An 18594-nucleotide genomic window follows, 5' to 3' on the forward strand; every position below is an offset into this window, starting at 1 on the left:
GAGTTGCCACCATGGATCTGGATTATGCAATTGTTAGAGAGTTCATCTTTAACCTGCAAAACAGATGACCAAAAGATGGATCTAGGCCCCTTTGTGTTAGCTTTCCAGAAGGAGGTGTTGTGAAAGTATTTTGCCTTTAGAATCTGCGAGAGAAAGGAATTTTTATTGTTAGCAATGTTCCACGCTGATTGCATGATGAGACTTTTGTTTATATTGTGAAGATCCCTAATTCCGAGTCCTCCTTGATCTTTAGGTTGACAAATGTCGTGCCAAGATCTGTAAGCAATGGGACTTGAGATATTCTCCTCCTGTACCCCTGCCCACCAGAATCTTTTTATAATAGAATTTATTTTTTCGACAAAAGCGTTTGAGAACAGGACAATAGACATGTAATAGACTGGAATTGAGGAAAGTACAGATTTGATGTATTGGAGTCTCCCTACATGGTTGAGAGTGTTAGCCTTGAGAGTGCCAAATTTGGCCAAAAAATTATTATAAATGAATTCATAAGCTTTGTTCTTGTCCTTGTGGCTGAAAATGAGAGGGTGACCAAGATGCATAGTATGGGGTTGAAGATCAGGAACAGGAAAGATAGATTTGATCTGGTGTTTAATATTAGTAGGAACGTTTTTGCTGAAAAGAATAGAAGATTTATTGAGATTTGGTACCTGACCTGATCTGTTGCAAAAGTCATTGAGAATGTCTTTCATGGCCTGCGCTTCTTGAACAGTGGCATTACCACAAAGAATTAAGTCATCTGCAAAAAGAAGAGAGTGGATCTGTGGACACCCAGGTCCAAGGGTAATACCTTGAAGTCTAGACGCACTTAAGGCTTCCTGCAAACTTATAGATAATTCATTAATAGCTAAAACAAATAGAGAGGGGGAGAGAGGGCAGCCTTGTCTTAGTCCTCTCTGAGAGGAGAAAGTGGAGGTAGGCTCATCGTTGACAAGAATAGAAAAACTAGGAGAGGAAATGCACGCATGGATAAGGGAAATAAATTCATCATTAAAATTCTTGCGTCTGAGAGCTTGACAAATGAAGTTCCATTCTAGTCTATCAAAAGCTTTAGCAAGATCAATTTTAAGGATAAAAGCATTACTCTTCCAAGATTTAAGGTTGAAAGAATGGATAATTTCTTGGGTGATAATAATATTGGCAGAAATATTACGGCCAGTAACAAAGGCAGATTGGCCTTGGTGAATACAGTTGGGAAGGTGAGGTTTAATTCTATTAGCCAGAGACTTAGAAATGATCTTATAAATAACATTACAAAGGCTAATAGGTCTGAAATCTTGTGGGATGGTGGGCTGGATTTTCTTGGGGATCAAGGTAATATAAGTTTGGTTAATGTCAGTATGCATGGTTTTGGATGAGTAGAAATCATTTATTACCTTGAGGACGTCTTCTTTGATCCAAGGCCAAGCAGATTTGTAGAATGCTGCATTAAGACCGTCAGGACCTGGAGTTGAGTTACTTTTCATTTCCTTGATGATTGCATGGACTTCACTGGAATCGGGCATGGAGTAGGTAAAATCCAAGTGGTCCTCGTCCATCATACCTTCTTGATGCTGTAAGTTACCTGGGACTAGGAGGTTGGAATAAGAGTGAGGATTATTAGTAGCATCGTTGTTAGATTGAGAAGTGAAAATCAATTGAAAATAGTTTTTGAGAGTATTAGCAATATCATCAGGGGTGGTGGAGTGAGAACCATCCGGGTTAATAAGATAGGTGATTCTATTTTTCCTGTGTCTTTTGGTGATGGCCCTAAAAAAGAAAGAGGTGTTCCTATCTCCTTGGGTTGCCTAATTTTTTTTGGCTCGTTGGATGTGATAAGCCTCTTCCTTTGCTGTGATATCTTGATGCTTCTGAATCAGTTGTTTCTGGAGGCTGTAATCCTGTTGATGAGGCAGCTTGGATTGTTCATCGAGAAGTTGGGCTTCAATAGTGGCAAGGGTGTCACAGTTTCTGGGTTTGGCTTTCCTCCATTTTCTGAGGTCGGCAGCAAGAAATTTTGTTTTTTGAGTGAAGGTGCGTGATGAAGATTTGGACCAACTTCGTTGAGCAACTTCTTGATACTGTTCATCCATTAGCCACCAGTTATCAAATCTGAAAGGTTTGCGAGTTTTCCTGGTTGTGGAGTTAAGAACCGCAAGGATAGGGGCATGGTCGCTGTACATCATGGGGAGATGGTAGATAGTAGTATTGGGAAACGCCATACACCAATCTGCATTACCTAAGCAACGATCAAGTCTTTCATAGGTAGGAATCGAAGAAAAACGTTTGTTAGTCCATGTATAAGCCGGGCCACTATAACCCAGATCAATAAAACCACATTGCTTAACATACGTACAAAAATCATTTATACGATTTGCATCAGCACACATCGGACCTAGCTTTTCATTAACATTCATCAGTTCGTTCAGATCCCCCATACAGAACATAGGAAGAGCACTATTCGAATTAACAAAGCTGATAACTTGCTCCCAGATAGTAGCAGTAGTTTGGTGACGGGGGTCACCATAGATACAGACTAAACCAAAGTTCTTGGACAAAGTTTTATTTATACACAAAGCAAAGATGAAGTGCTGCGAATGATCGACGACAGTTATATCAACTTCATCATTCCAAAGAAGCCAGAGGCCTCCAGATTGGCCTTGAGAGGGAACAATGAAAGCATCATTAAGATTGAAACAATTTAATATAGAATTTTTGGAAATACTAGAATTGCGAGTCTCTGATATAAAGCATACCTGAGCTTTAGTTGACTGAAGTAGGTGGGAAAGGTGCACCATGGTTGAACTGCGGAGGTTCCCGCCTGAACCTCGGCAGTTCCACGCCAGAAGACTCATGGCGCCCGTGGCGCCCTTTCAGCCGGCGCCATAGCTGGAGAAGAAGTACCTTGGTTGTGTCGAAGATGAGGGCCGCTCCCAATAGGCTGATCTTGATTGCCAGAGCTGCCTGGATTCTGAGGAGGAAGACTGGTTGGGGGCTCTTGACGCAGATTGTGTATATCAGCACCCATAGTAATCCCGCCGAAGTGAGGCTGCATACTAGTAACAGGATGAATCGGCGCCATGCTTTGACGAACACCGAAGTCTGTTGTGATCGGCCTCCACAACAGATTAGCTTGCTGATTGAAACCTCAAAGGCCAAAGCGCAGGTCGGTTGCGCTCATGTGTCATGTCTCCTTTTACCGACATGTGGGGGCCATTGCTGGGCCCGGATACGAGGCGGCCATCCGGTGCCCCCGCCCGTCGCCAGCTGGCGAATATGCCTTGGCTGCTGCTCCGATTATCTTCGTTTAAGGTCTTGTTTACTTCTACCATAAAACCTAAATTTTTTTAAAATTTTTTGTCAAATCGAATTTTTAGACGCATGCATGAAGTATTAAATATACACAAAAATAAAAACTAACTACACAATTTGGTTTCACAAACAAACGAAAGTACTATAGTGTCACAAATTTTTTTCCCTCTGTAACTAAACACCGCCCTCGCGGTACTATTCCGACAACCCTAGTTCAAAAGGTTCCCTGTGTAACAGAGTTACCTGTGGTTCACGACTTGTTTAGTTACAATTTTTTTATAAAATAGATATTGTAGTATTTTTATTTGTATTTTGTAAATATTATCCAATTATAAACTAATTTTTTTAGATAACAGAAAATTTCCAGCTTCAACCTTCTTCTAGAAAGAAGAAGCATTAGTTCAGACTTATTACAGTAGCACATTCATAATTAAAACTTATTACAGGTTTGAACTAACTAGGCTTAAAAGATTTGCATAGTAAATTATAAGTAAATTATACAATTAGTTATTTTTTATATATATTTAATGCTCCATATATTTATCGTCGATGTGACGAGAAATCTTGAAAAATTTTACAAATTTCTTTAGAAAATAAACGAGGCCACATGTCTATCTACACCACTACACTTTACATGTTCCTTAATACTACTTCTCTCATCGTGTGAGTTACTTCCAGCTCTGTATGCTATGAATGAATGAATCCAACTTTTCTGCTGCGAGAAGGTTGCAAGATGCACATGATCGAATCAAAACTGTTCACAAGGAATACATACATCAGTTTTGAATATCTTTTATCTTTTCTTGTTCATATGCTGCCGTTCGTTAAGTAGCGAGGATACTGAAACTAGAGTTGCATCAGAGACTTTCAGCAGACATCAGAGACTCTGCATCGTCTTCCTTCCCAAAACTACACCCAAATACCCAATCTAGTGAAATTGGTACTATTGCCGGTCTCACAATGGTTGGTGCCCGCAAGTCTCTATCGTTCTGCAAACGGTGAAACCTTTTGTGATCGCGCTTTTCTTGGCATACTCACTTTCCGTTTCCATCAGTGAAAGGTTTTGAGCGGCAGCAGTTCATGCGATGTGCATTTGGTATTCTGTTCGTTTTGGAATTCTTGCCTGTTTAAATGAGCTGATTGTCGGTCGGGGCTACCATTCATTCATTGATCAATCAGCTCACAAACAAAAGATGTCGGAGAGTCTTTCACAACAAAGCGCAGACACTGGAACAGCGGCTAAACACCATCATGCAAGACTCAGGCCTATCGACTAACAAGTTGTGAGATCAAACAAATAAAAGTTACGACTAACAACTGTCTTAGGTACCTGACCCTGCTGAACAAATGACTCACAAAAACAAAGGGGGTGAGAAATACATGTTGTGGTGCGCAAAAGCAGCAAAGCAGGAAGGATCGTTTTAAAGACCCACAATGGAGTGGCCTTTCTCCAACCTAAACTTACACTCCTTTGCTGAAAATATCAAGAAACGAATAGAAAGAAGTTCTGTTTTTAGCTTTAGCATTATAGCACAAAAATGACGTAAGTAATCCTGATTTTCAACAAACAAGGTACAGACAAAATCAGCGGCATCTATTCTTGCCATCAGTGCCTCACCCAACAGAGATGAAGATGCTGATAACTACAATCAATATTACTTTGCAGAACCATTCATCATTTACTTCCATATAATGCTTTCGACAGTTTTTAAGTACTGAACTTGAGAGGTCAATTCAAACTATTCCCAGGCAGTAGAACACATCAAATCTAACCACCATTATTACAGAAGAGTTGCTGAATTTTCAGAAACTATCTTAACAAAAGACGACAGCCAACTCTCATGTCACTGTCTCGGGGACACCAGTGCTTAAATGCTTTTTATTGCCGAAGAGATGATTTGCGAAGTTGTCAGAATTTCTGCTCTTGTAGTCCTCTACGCTATATCTGGGTGCACTAAATTCTGAGCACCTGAATACGAAAGGAACAAGAAAAATAATGAGATAATTAGGCAGAATGTCATCGGTATTCCATCCGAGAGAAGTAATCGACACTGAACAAAAATTAAAAAAGCAGTAGACAATCAGTTCCAAGATCAACAGATAACACGATTGCCTAACAAGTGGAAGGATTGAATCATCTGGACGGGGATTGAGAAACTGTCAAAGGACTCATAAGTCCTAAGTGGAACTATGAATACTAATGACCTGAGAAATGATCCTACAATTTAAGAACCTGATCAAATTAAGGTTCTGTCAATTGACTCCTAAAGTCCTACATGTCACTCTGAATATTACAGACCTGACACAGTCTGAGATTATTTCACTAGAATGCATCTGCTTGACTACAATGTTCTTTAGATTAATTATTCCAAACCAAAAGAAGTAAAACAATTACCTGAAGCACAAGTTGGCTAAAATGTTAAAAAAAAAAAGGCCAAAAAGCCAAGAGAGGGTGCTAAATACACCAATATTCAAAACTGAAGAATTTCTCTGAACATCTGGGCTATGGGAAAAACAGGCAAGTTACATTTCCTGTTCTTAGTATGATTTTACGACCTACTCAACATATATCATGCAGATGCTTCTACTAATCTCTTTGCATAGCAAATTATGAACTACAGATTACAGAACTACAGTGAAATACAGACAATGTTACAGACTCTGCATGTCACGCTGCCATTACTTAGCTTGCTGATAACTTTAAACATCGCACAAGCTGAAACGGTAAGATCAACAGATAACAAGTGTTGCACAGACCACTGAGAGAACAGCAGAGTTTCTCACCTTGTGATCCGGTGTTGAAGACGACGATGTCCATGGGATCTACGCTGCGAGGCAGGTCGGTGACCAGAGGGGTTAGCCGCCCATGCAAGCCGGGCTGCACGGCCAGTGTGATGCCGTCCCCGTATTCCCCGGCCCCGCCATCCTGGCGTATCCCCACCTGCATCCTCAGGTTGAACACGGAGCGGCCGTAGAAATGGAATGTGGCCCAGTTGTTATTGTTCGGGTCGAACTCCCCTTGGTCGTTCGCCCGCACGTGCCGGATCGTCCGCCGTTCATCCGCCTCGAGCCTGCGCCGCCGGAACAGGCCACGGCGGCCTCCTAGATTCTGTAGAAACATAACATTTTGTGTTTAGGAATAATCAAACAGCTAGCCAACAGCAGTGCAGGTAACTGAATGAACAAGTCTGAATACACAATTAGAACGAAATAGATGTTCAGAGACAAAATAGCTCCAGTTATTGGTCGGAGACCAAATAACAGAACCAAATGTTCAGAAATCAAAATAACCCCAATTCATGTGATCTGGCAAGAAATGACCTCCACCGAAGAGCTCAAATCATTCAAGTACACGTCATGACAAAGAACTCTTATGGTGACCTTGACTGGACTTTCCAGATATCATGATCAGATCCAGATTGACGAAAGACAGAGAAAATCGTAAAGCAACCACACAAACTAGAAATCCTAGAATAGACGATAGTTTCTGGATAACTGGCAGCAAATAGGAAGGCGAACAGCAGGATTAACAGCAAATATGATGAAAGAAGAACATCTCCCCTAAAGCGAACCAAATTAATGCAGAGGCACCCTAAAGCGTATACAAATATTGCTCCCTAGGAGCGTGGGCTACAGAATCAGATCGAACTTTCGGGCGACTCACACCAACCGTGAACTCGTCAGGAAAAATTAAGTGATTAACAGGTTCAATCTTCTTGTGAAAGAAGTTGGTAGTTCCAGTTCTAGTAAGCGCTGACTTCGATCAAAATAAACGGAAGGATTGCGCCCAGGAGAACGCAACAATCATACTGTGCAGTTGTTGCGAAAATCGACGCCACGAAGAAACCCGTTCCAACATCCAAGTAACCCGTTCACGGAATCAAGGCGAGGAGGCGAAGGCGAGGGGTTCCAGCAACTTCCAAAGAGAAAGGATAGCGAACTCACCACGGTCGGATGTGGAAGGGGTGGCAGCTCCGGTCCCAGCTGGAATGTGCCGACCGTCCACTGCATCATCGTGGTCCACCTGCCTTCGTTGGTATCGACGGTGACGGCGGTGCGCCAGAAGCGGAACTTGCCGTTGGCGCGGAGGTTGCGGTTGAAGTCGTGGCGCAGGCGGACGTATCTCGCGTCGTCGACCATCCTGAAGGGCCTCCACATGAGGGCGCCCTGGTCGTCCCCGCCGTAGTCGCGCTGGACGGCGCGGTTGCCGCGGTCGCCGGACTCCGCCTCGGCGGGCGAGATCGCGAGGTAGCGGCCGTAGGCGGCGCCCTGGAGGAGGAGCAAGGTGGTCCCGTCGACGTCGACGCGGTGCACCCGCCACACCGCGTTCAGGGAGAAGGCGGGGCCGTGCGGGCGCAGGGAGACCCCCTCCCCGTCGTCGTCGGCGTAGAGGTACGTCTGCTGCACGCGGTTCCGCAGCCGCACGAAGGCCCCGTCGGGGAAGAGGTCCATCGCAGAGACGGGCGGCAACTGCTGACGACCGGCGCCGCGCAGCATTTTCGGAGGGGATTGGGAGCGAGAGGCGAGAGGCGAGAGCAGAGCAGGTGTTCGTTGGGACGGGACGGTTACGTTTGGGTTTGGGCGCCACGCCGAGGGGGAGGTGGGGGGGTATTTGAAGTTCAAGGCGTGGCTTCTGGAGTCTGGGACTCGCGAGCGCAGGTCGGTTGCGCTCGTGCCTCCTTTCACCGACATGTGGGGCCATTGCTGGGTCCGGATACGAGGCGGCCAGACGGCGCCTCCCTCCAGTCGCCAGCTGGCGAATACACCATGGCTGCTACCGCGATTGGGCGTGGCGCGTGGGCGATTGGCGAGAGCGAGACCCATCGCGGCGTGCAGATTTTTTTTGTTTGAAGCATTGTTCCCGCTCATGCTTTCACCTATCTTGCAACTGCAAGTTCTGAAACTGGAAGGCCAGTTCAAACCGCCTCCAGACTACTACAGGAAACAGTAAATATTTTGAATCAAATGGGAAGGGTATTTCCGGTCTTTCAACTCTTCATGCTAAATTAGGCAGTAGTATATCCACCGACTGTTTTCAGTTGCGACTTGCGAGGGTGCTGAAAGTAGGAGACATCCAAGGTATATTTGAGTACCAAGAGTCGCCACCAAAACTTCTCAGATCTGTTTCTTTGTGCAAACATGCTGTATCTGGTCAGTTATAGGAGCAAAAGCAATTGCTCAACGTGAAAGTTTGGCAGACCATAGAAAGCACAAAGCTCGAGCCATTAATGCAAACTATCAATCAATTCCGCTTGAACGTTGTAGTTTGCGATTGAACAGTCATGGAATAACATAGCTACTAAGCAAAAATTTTACTGTTACCATGGCGTGCACTTGTACAATTTTAACCCCTTTCTCCAGGGCTGTCTTACAACAAAAAAGGTAGTATAATACAGGTGAACAACAGATGACACCCGTCGAGTCAGGTTACAGCTTCACACATTGCCGTTCAAAACAGAGCTAAGTGCGTTTGAGATACAGTTTCTAACAGGCGCCTACGTGAACGTGTCCTCCCTATCACCTTCAGCGACCTCTCCCTCCTCGATGTTGCTGAACTCAAGGAAGTGTGTCGGCCTGTGGTCCTCGTGATAGAAGTCCCGGGGCATGCCCAGCTTCATGTTGTACTTCATCTGTGGGTCGTGCTTCACTCCCATGAAGTTGAAGTTCCAAGGGGCGTTATCCGGAATCTGGTTCGAACAAAAACATCAAAGTGAATGTTAGAGCTAATCAGCCAAACGACTAAACACCCAAGAGAAAGGTTTGCAAAATGTTGAAACAAATACATACCATGTAGAAACCAAGGAAGCGATCGCTCAGAAGCATCTGGACCTTCTCGTAATGAGTTGGGAGGTACCCATGCGGGTTGCTTCCGTTGTCCTTGTTGCTGCGTCCCCACTCATAACCGCTTGGTGTCAACTTGTATGCAGTCAACGAGCAAGATCCTGGGGTGAAGCTGCATGTCAGAATGATGCACTTCTCACCATCCCATTGTTTGTTGTTCTCCAGAATCTTGGCATGTGATGTCAGGTCCTGCAAGTACAATGCAGTTAGTCTCATGAATTTGGTCCATAATAGAAGCCAGAAAGAAACTAAAAAAATGCTAAATAGACTTCAAACCTGTGGCGATAGCTGTGGAGCTTCATTTGGCTGTGTGTGCATCCATCCCAAGGGTTCGAGATCATTAAGGAACTCATGCTCAGGAAGATTTGTTGGCAGAGTCACCATCTGGTGTGTTCCATGCTGCGGAGGAATGGCTATACACCTAATCTCTTTAACTTGAGGATTGTCCTGTGGACTCAGCCCATACAAGAATCCAGCAATTTGTGTCCGGAGATCTGCTATGCATATGAATTTCTTCAATATGTTCTTTGGCATAATGTAAGTGTAGCCAGTCTCCTGCAATCAGAATGAATGCCAGTCAGTAACCATTTCAACATTTATACGTGAACTTACTGGAGTGAGAGATGCAATCACTATACTGACCTTTATATCATCAGAATTGACATAAATGTGATTTACACGAAGATACAAGTTTGTGGCGGAGATGGCTCTGACACGCCAATCAGTCTTTGATGCGAATGCTTGTTGCTCGTATGGACTTGTGGTTGTGATAATGAGTTCATCTCCGTGGACATTTGTCGTCCTTGTGGTTACAGCAGTTAACTGAGTTGTCTCTCTTGACTGCAAAAACAAGGTAAAAAACAAGAGAGAGAGAAATGACAAAAGTATCTCTGAAAACAAAACAGAGGTGCAAGTATTAATGCTTTACCTGTTTCTCAATTTCAGCAATCTGTTGCCTCTGCTGTGATGGTGGAGCAATTTCAGCACCAAGGATGATATCTCGCATTTCAGATTGTGTGAGTGCAGAAGTATTAACATTGTTTTTCTTTGCATAATCAGAAAGAATGAGGTCCCTTAGTGCACACTCAACCTTCAACCACTGTTCATCATTCAGACTTGGCCATATATGATGTGGTTCAGTAACAATTGTTTTGTCAGGTTTGAGCAACATCTTTGCCTTCTCATTATTCACATGAAGTGCACGTAGAATAAGCACAATGCGAGAGAATGCTGTGTATGATGAGATACTTTTCAACCAATCATCATATATATTATAAAGAACCATCTGTGGTTCAGTTGCCTTCAGTATAAGATCACCAAACTTCTCAATCTTCAAGCAAGCCTGGAAAGGGAGCTGCAGCTCGCTGCCCTTGATAACAATGTTAGGGAAGTCAAGTAGATGGACCTCCAAGGGATCCAACATGCCCTTCCTTGTCACAATAATTTGCTTTGGCTGCTCTTCGACAGGAAGAGATCGAACTAATGCAGCAACCTCCTCAGCTGTTTTCCACTTGGCCAGCTGCCCAAGACGTTTTTGCCCCGCCCATACACTTGTGTGGATAACCTGCACATTATGATCCATACTCAGTTTAAACCTGTCATGTTCAGGGCTTTACAGGAAAACCAAAATCACATGATAACTAGAGCAGAAATTCAAAAGGAACAAACCTTAAGAAAAAGTTGACCCGTTCTTGGATTGAAAATGAAAATAGCACCATTGATTGGTTTGGTGGTCAAGTTACCCTCAAATGTTTTGTGAATAGTGACTCGATACACATTTGTATCATCCACAAACCATATGATCTGATTGCTGAATATCTCTCCATAGTTCTGTGAAGACAGGTATGGTTCAGTGGGTTCAGAAGAGTACAACTGCAGACCCTTCCTTATTCTCTCCCTCAGGACATACAGAGCAGGATTTGACTGAAAAAGAAGATCAAGAATATTATTAAAATTGGACGTCGATTACAGTAGTGTGGTCATAAAGTCAGAGAGATTTTAACATCATTACATACCTTCATGATCTTGTTCATTGCCTGCTGAAGTAGTGGCTTTGATCCGGGAAACCAGTTGCCAAAAGCAGAGTGCAAATTATAAGCTAGATCGATTCCAATCATCACACCTGCAACAGATGTCAATGAACATTAGCTATATTCAATTCGAATCAAATCAAACAAGTAAAAAGGATAAGAAAATGGAAGTTCATGGATACTCAGAAACATACCAGTTGGCGATGGGTATATGGACATATTGTCTGTTGTGTAATCCATGAACTTGGCTCTTGTATAACGTTCTATGTCATGTGAATCATAGTCTCCCCAACGCAGTTGCACATCAATCCAGTACTTATTACTTGCTTTCTGATCAAAGAGATCCTTCGACTCAGAAACTAAGCTTGGTTTGGACATCGTCCATCTGTGTGCAGCAAACAGAAGGATATCTGCACAGGAGCTGTTCATCTTGTAACTCTTCCTGGGATGTATTGTCTCCTTCTGCACAGTCTCAATCTCAAGTGCATCCAACTCCTGGTCTAAAACTTGGCAAAGATCCATAACAACACTTTCATGGATCTTTTGCCACAGATGTGCGCGGAAGATCTGGATCAGAGAAATCTTCAATGTCGGGATTTTCCCATGCATGAATATCCCCGTAAGATCTAGCTGGACCTGGAAACCAACATACACATTTGCACGATTGATGGTTGGTGACCACCACAAGGTAAATCTTCGATTAGGGATTTGATTGAGACCAGAACGCTGTGCATTTGTCAGCTTCTTGTATTTCATTGACTCCTCGAAACCTGATGCCTTCTCCCAAAACAGACCCTCCCAAGTAGGGAAATAAGTCCCTTTAAACAATGTATGCTCCAGGATGCCTTCTACACCACCAAGTGCTTGAATGACATCAGTTCTGTAGTTATTTAGATTCCAAAGCTTCCCATCATGCCGCTGATGTGTCCACCAGAATGGGTTCTGTTTCAGCACTTGATATTGCTTAAAGTCCGTTCTCACTCTCCATCCTTTGTCATAGGCCAGCGTATGGCGGTCTTTTTGGAAAAGAGTGTTGATACGAGGTATACCTCGATCCCATGAATCCTCAAGATCCTCAAGAGTTAATCGTCTGTTCTGTGATTGCGCTTCCTGCCTCTTCAAAGCATACTCAGCCCAAACACGCTGTGAATCAATGAACTCACTCTCCCATGGCTGGATGTAGCGGTACAAGTTTGGAATAAGCTGGTCCTCTTCATGGCTCATACCACTTCTAAAATGTGTTACACCAACATCTGTCTGCTTGCTATACCTAAGATCGCTCTGCGGTATAAGAATATGGCCCATTGATAACATTCCAAGACCTCCAATCTCCTTGGGAGTGTAGAAGATAACTGGAGGAAACCTGCTAGGCATCTTTGAGTTCAGGCCAATCTTTATACGAGTCTGAATCTTGTTTTCACATTTGACTAGCAAATCCAAAAGCTCCTGGGTATGGACAGTTGCTTCACGAAAATATGTCATAAGGCCAATGAGAGCCGTATTCCACTTATTGACTATCTTCGTGAATGTTGTTGACCCTGATGACATTAGAATCTGCCGGACACGGTTCTCGAACACTTTCATATGTTCATCATCAACCCTCAGGAAGGCAATTGCTGTCCTTTCTTTTGTCTGTTCATTCTGCAAATTCCATACTCCATCTTTTGTGTTGCTGAACGCCTCCTGAGTCATCCGTATCTTTGGCAGTATCCGGACTTCAAAGCCACACATGCTAAAAAGCAGGTTTGGATTGTCCTTGCTGTAAACAGAGACAAAGCTATTCTCCCATTCTAAAGTTGTAATGCTCCTTGGAAGGCGGTTCTTCATATCCCAGAACACACTTCTTCCAAGATTCACATCATGTTTCATAAGCCTCATTCTTGCATCTCTGGGCCAACATTTCTTGTTATTGTAACCAACCATGTTCTCATTGTTAGGATCAGGATGTTCTGTCAAGTAACGCTGAATTAGATCTCGTGCTTCCTCATGGGTGAACCGGAACAATATGTGCACCTTGTCAATATATCGAGAATACAATCTGATGGGATGCCTTGTCTCAACTTTTGTGTCAGCGTATGTAAGGAACTCATTTGGCATTTGAGGTGGCCCAGCAATCTCACTTGCACGAGTTAGACCAAGAATCAGGAGATCCAGCACAAGGCCATAATACTGAACAACAAAAGATGCAAATTGAAGCCCTCGAATGAGACCATACGAATTTGTGTGACTCATGTCCTTGTAAGACAACACTACATTGTTCTTTGCAGTGACATAGTCAGCTATGTTATGATCCAAGACTAACCGCAGAAGCCTGTTCAACAGAGTCAGATCAATTTTTTCGAAGAACTTCTCAAATTTTGTCTGGAGCATCACAACACACTGTCCATCACTTGTGTCCCATATATCCAGTAAATTATTTATGCCCTGGCACCATTTATAAACAAGAAGAGGTGGTGGTTCTGAATCAGCAGGCTTAACCCAATTTGGGAAGAGGTGCCGTTTGTCCCCCTCGTACCACAGGTATTGGTCAAGGTATGCATCAGTGATCTTTTCAAGAGGTTCAATTTCATATACCGGAATCAAGTAGCTGTACAGGTCCATGAATTCTATACCGACTTCTTTGAAAGCTCGCTGAGTAAGGAGATGCCTTTTTATCCTTGACAGTGCTTCATGTGGATTATCATACGCTTGTTCAATCAACCCAAGCTCCTCTCGTTGCAGTTGGTTCAATCTAACTGCTACACTGTATGACTCCTTCAGCCTTTCCAGTGCAAGTATAAGAAGTTTAGTGTCATGCTTGTATGACAACGGCGGAAAAGGAATTGGTGAGAACTTTCTTGATTCCAGCCAATGAACAGTTGTTGTATAGATAGCAACAGCTTCTTCAGGAGTTACATATGGCCCATCTTTCAAGTAATTGTGCTGCCTCTCTTGCTCTGCCTTCAGCCACAGACGAGTTAACCTTCCTAGATTTTTCCGACAAACAGTTTTGTCAACTGTAGCACCACGCCTGATGCGCTCACGATTGTAGTGGGCAACATTTGTCCACCAGTCTGCTTTCGACTTCACATAACGAAGAATCATGTTCTCAATAGGCACAGGCAGACCAGGGACTTTCCATGGGATATTTGCCTTCCAGCATCGCCATGCCTCACTGAGATGCTGTAATATAGTTCGAGCCTTGTTTTGCTTGATGCCTTCAGGCATAGCATCTAGAACATCATGCATAACTGCAGCACGGAGTTCTAAATCAAAGTGAGACTCAACACGTTGCTTTGTTACTGTTTTGGCCACACCCTTGGAATGACGACCCTCAAACTGCCGTGCCAAAAGATTACCCAACCAGCGCTCCAATAGTGGGACAATACCTCGAAGGAAGAAGAGCCACACTCTCCACATTGGAGCCCAAAACCCACAACCAGGTCCTTTACCAACAGGACCAGTGTTGAAACGGTAATATATCAAGTGCTTCAGATCTTTGCACATCCTAATCTGCCTCATCAATCGGTACTTGTACCTATACATACCAGTTAACTGCCCAACATGAGAAAATATATATTGCAGACCATCTGCCAACTGGAAGGCATCGACATTTCCCAGACGGAACTGTATGTTAGCATCAACAACCAGCTTTGTAAGTCGTAAAATCTCACGACACAGATGAAATGCATTTCCAAAACGAGATTTCTTCCTTTCCTTTGTTGTAAGAGTCTTCACAGGCTTCAAATTGAAATTGTAATCTAAATGAAGATAGTTAAGATTCTTCCTGTGAATCAACAAGTTTAGCATGTTGTAACCCTGCTTGCAAACTTGCAAGCCTGCTTCTGCCCAGTCAAGCTCAGTAGTTTGGAAAAACTTAGTTGCTTGGAGTGACCGGAACAGATGCTTCTTTTTCTGAGCCTTCGGAGGCCTATGATGTAGCTCATTGAGCACGTAACACTTCAATAGCTTCTGATAGCTCACGCGAACTTTCACAGGATAAGCTGGAGGGCTGAAAAGAGATGTCAAGAAAAACGTAGTCAGCTGGGCAGTAATAGGCAACAAGTATAGAAATACACAAAAAAAACGAACGAATTTGTAAGGTATCGAACCAGCACTCACCAATGCTCCTTGTACCACTCAGATACAAGAGGAATATCCTCTGCACGACGTGTCCGACCAGATCTCATGTTAAACGGCTTGGGAGCAAAAAGTAATGATATACCAGCAGCTGTTGTATCAGTGTAGAGTTCAGTCTGTTTCAAGAGAGGCTCTACATCTTCTGGGAGACAAAAATCTTCATCATCTTCCTCTTCAGCTGCTTTCCTCTCCCGGCGATCAACCTTGTTGGTTGAAGTGATAGGGTTTATCAGAGGATCATAGTAGAACGCTGGCAAGTCTGGATCTTCAGTCTTGATATACATTATCATGGGGGTATGATAGATACCAAGTTTCACTTTCCTCGGCCTGTTGTTGTATAGGTGAGGGAAAGCAATCCTGTACTCGGTTCGAAGTGGCTGACGTATGATGAGCTTATTTATGTCATTAAACTCATTCCAGTCCTCATCACCCTTCTCCATATCACGGTATAATGGCTCAAACTTCGGACCCCCTGACAAGACATAGATCTAAAGTTAGTGCTTGATAGGGAAAACAATTAGCGCAAGACGTACAGAAGTAACAGTAGGCAGAGATTCCCTATTTTCACAAAGTATATGACAACTACACATTCCCTCTGTCCTGAATCCTGAAATATAAGGAATCCAGTTTTATCCGAAGTCAAATTACACTAATCTTGACTAAGATTATAGAAAAGAAGAAAATTATGTAGGGCTTCAAAATAGCCTGATTGGATACATTATGAAATATATTATTTGCATAATATCCCTCTTTGATGTGGTAGATGTTAATACTCTTCTCTATAAAGCATAAATTGGTCAAACTTAGCATAATTTGACTTAGGACGAACTTAGATGCCTTATATTTTTGGACATAGGGAGTAAATGAAAAGACAAGGCTTTATCACATGCATTATCCAAAGATCTTGCCAATAGTACAACAGTATGGCAAGATCTTTGGGTAATGCATGCAATAAAGAATTTTCTTTTGGTGTAACCATTAACTTGAAAGCTGCAAAGCCCACAAAGGCCTACGAACTCTGTGCTGACCCCTCTGAAATGCAAGGTGACCAAAAGCATGATAGTGACCATAGCTTACAGAACTTAAAACAATCATAAATACCTGGAATGCACATATTAAGAGCCTTGGCAGTAAAGAAGGACTCCATATCAAATAGGTAGAAATAATTCCTATCGATCAGATCTGACAACAGCTGGCCAGCAAGGCGATATAGTGTTGCCATTATGGGAAGAGATAGATGCCATTTCCTGTAACTGGGGCCATTTATAAGTTTTGTCTTCATCAGAGGTTTGTGATCATAGAACCATTCATAGACAGCTGCATCTTCCTCCTCATCCAACTCCAACTGTATAGCTTCAAGTGGTTCAACATCCAACAAATTATCAGCATAGTCCAGTGGGGGCTCCTCATCATCAAACGGAGGAAAGCGCATTCGTTTAAAATGACGTCTATCCCTCTTCTCTCGACGCATCATAATCCACATTGTACCCCACTGTGAAAGCACATTAAACAGAGAGGTTTATAAGCACAAAAGAAGACAGAATGTACATGAAACAACAGATTGTGCAGATGCACAAAGAATAGCAGTTGCAACCATGTAAAGCAGCTGGGTATGTCGTTATAGAAGGATACGAGAAAGACTATAGATTTGTTACCTGTGCGAGGTATATGGGTTCAACAACCCAAGGGATTTCATTTACGAAAGTGATAGCCCCAGTGATATGATACAAGATCTTCACATGGCGAACCTGAAAACAAGTGTGTATTAATCAAAAAGAACGCCACACTTAAACACAAAGGATAAGCTATTTAGCCATACATCTAAGGACATGAAAAATTATGTACCTGCTCCCAAGGCATTGGCATGTTCTCCAGCAACTTGTACACAGCGTGGGGCACAAATTTGAGTGCTCCAAGATAAACGCGCTTATCATGCCTGTACTTCTTGGAAGACATGTCTCCGTGGTCTCTGTTAAATAAAATAAGGATAAATGAAGCGCGTCAAAAATAGGATACACTCTACAAAGCAAATAGGTGCCATTCAAACTTCTAATTCTGCTGGATGGATGAGAAATGCATCTATGTAGAAGGTACAACCAGCTTGCAAACGAAAGCTAAATGCATCTATTTTGGAGTTTCTCCTCCAGGGACGCCAGCTTTATGGGCAGGAACCAGAAACTCAGATCCCACAACAGTAAATGGAAACAGCGATGAACACCTAACCTAAGCATACCGACAACAAGGAGTGGAACCCTAAGAATCCCACACAAACAGAATTTCATTCTTAAATCTGCAGAACTCGTTAATAGAGTTGCTTCTTCAGTCATCGGCCAAAACTGAACTCAAACTTACTCAAGGATAAGTAACTTCCAAACATTGACTTGTGTCAAACAAGAAACAGAAATTGATATACCAAAAGCAACAGTGAATTGGTTAGCTTAACTAGAATCATCTGAGGATGCCTGCAGTGACAACAAAATCAAAAAGATGATCCCATAACTTGAGATGGTGATCTAAAGCTGGCGCTGCGCCACAAACCAAAACAGCTAAAGTTACTACCATATCACTACCATGCCCTACATCATCAAAATAGACAAATTATCACAAAACATCACAAAGACGGGTGAATGTGTGCATAGCCAAGTATATCAAAACATGGTCAAAGCAAAACCTGGATACTGTCCAAGCAGCTGTAATCGAAAAGAAACATCAGATTCTCTACTCGTGTAACATATACCACCAAGCGAGAGGCCAGCCTACCCAATCAGTTCAAAGCTACGCACAACCTAAAACCATAACAATCACAGCTCGACACGAACCACAAAAGCACTAGAACTTAGCCATGCGCATCTAGTAAAGCCTAAAACATTAAGGGGCAGGGCGGATCTGGAAGTTACCTGATGATTTTGCGGACGTGCTCAGGGGGCATGTCCTCCTTCTGTGCCTCGACGAACCCGAACTTGCGCTTGTCGCCATAGCGCTTGGAGTTGAGCTGGTGCCACTTGCGAGCCTTCTCCACCAGCTGCGCCTCCAGCTCCGCCGGCGTCAGCGGCATGCCACTCTGCGGCGCCCCGGCCGGCGGCGGCGGGGGCGGGGGCTGGCCTGCCCCGGGCACCGTCGTGCCAGGGGGAGGCGGGGCCGCCGCCATCTGCGGCGGCGGCGGAGGCGGCGCGCCGTTCCACATCGGCGACGGGGCGGGCGCGGCGCAGCGGCCTCCCGCTAGGGTTTAAGCGTCGTCAAGCAGGGTGGTGTGTGTTCGGGAGACGTCGGGGTGAAAAGGGGAAGGGGAAAAAAT

The 18594-nt window shown here is 43.6% G+C and overlaps 2 protein-coding genes across 2 annotated transcripts; both read right to left on the reverse strand.

Moving 5' to 3' along the window:
- On the reverse strand, positions 4883–7821 carry LOC8070894. Its single transcript, XM_021449453.1, has 3 exons — positions 7255–7821; positions 6094–6418; positions 4883–5278 (listed from the first exon to the last, which is right to left on the reverse strand). Exons 1-3 carry the CDS (start codon positions 7804–7806, stop codon positions 5244–5246), a joined length of 912 nt encoding a protein of 303 aa, XP_021305128.1. The 5' UTR covers positions 7807–7821; the 3' UTR covers positions 4883–5243.
- On the reverse strand, positions 8535–18594 carry LOC8070895 (pre-mRNA-processing-splicing factor 8A). Its single transcript, XM_021449452.1, has 13 exons — positions 18197–18594; positions 17145–17268; positions 16955–17047; positions 16401–16791; positions 15282–15771; positions 11375–15171; positions 11166–11272; positions 10819–11073; positions 10079–10714; positions 9793–9990; positions 9427–9705; positions 9097–9339; positions 8535–8996 (listed from the first exon to the last, which is right to left on the reverse strand). The coding sequence occupies exons 1-13, from the start codon at positions 18481–18483 to the stop codon at positions 8805–8807; spliced, it is 7092 nt and encodes a 2363-aa protein (XP_021305127.1). The 5' UTR covers positions 18484–18594; the 3' UTR covers positions 8535–8804.

The sequence above is a fragment of the Sorghum bicolor genome, chromosome 10 (assembly GCF_000003195.3).
Source record: "Sorghum bicolor cultivar BTx623 chromosome 10, Sorghum_bicolor_NCBIv3, whole genome shotgun sequence".
NCBI classification, from domain to species: domain Eukaryota; kingdom Viridiplantae; phylum Streptophyta; class Magnoliopsida; order Poales; family Poaceae; genus Sorghum; species Sorghum bicolor.

Excerpts from the sequence above, each read along its gene's own strand:
- LOC8070894 (XM_021449453.1), bottom strand. The coding sequence starts at position 7,806 with ATGCTGCGCGGCGCCGGTCGTCAGCAGTTGCCGCCCGTCTCTGCGATG. Across the intron at positions 6,419-7,254 it reads CCCTTCCACATCCGACCGTG|AATCTAGGAGGCCGCCGTGG; the intron begins GTGAGTTCGCTA and ends ATGTTTCTACAG. Across the intron at positions 5,279-6,093 it reads CTTCAACACCGGATCACAAG|GTGCTCAGAATTTAGTGCAC; the intron begins GTGAGAAACTCT and ends TTTCGTATTCAG.
- LOC8070895 (XM_021449452.1), bottom strand. The coding sequence starts at position 18,483 with ATGTGGAACGGCGCGCCGCCTCCGCCGCCGCCGCAGATGGCGGCGGCC. Across the intron at positions 10,715-10,818 it reads CGGGTCAACTTTTTCTTAAG|GTTATCCACACAAGTGTATG; the intron begins GTTTGTTCCTTT and ends CATAATGTGCAG. Across the intron at positions 9,340-9,426 it reads CTCCACAGCTATCGCCACAG|GACCTGACATCACATGCCAA; the intron begins GTTTGAAGTCTA and ends TTGTACTTGCAG.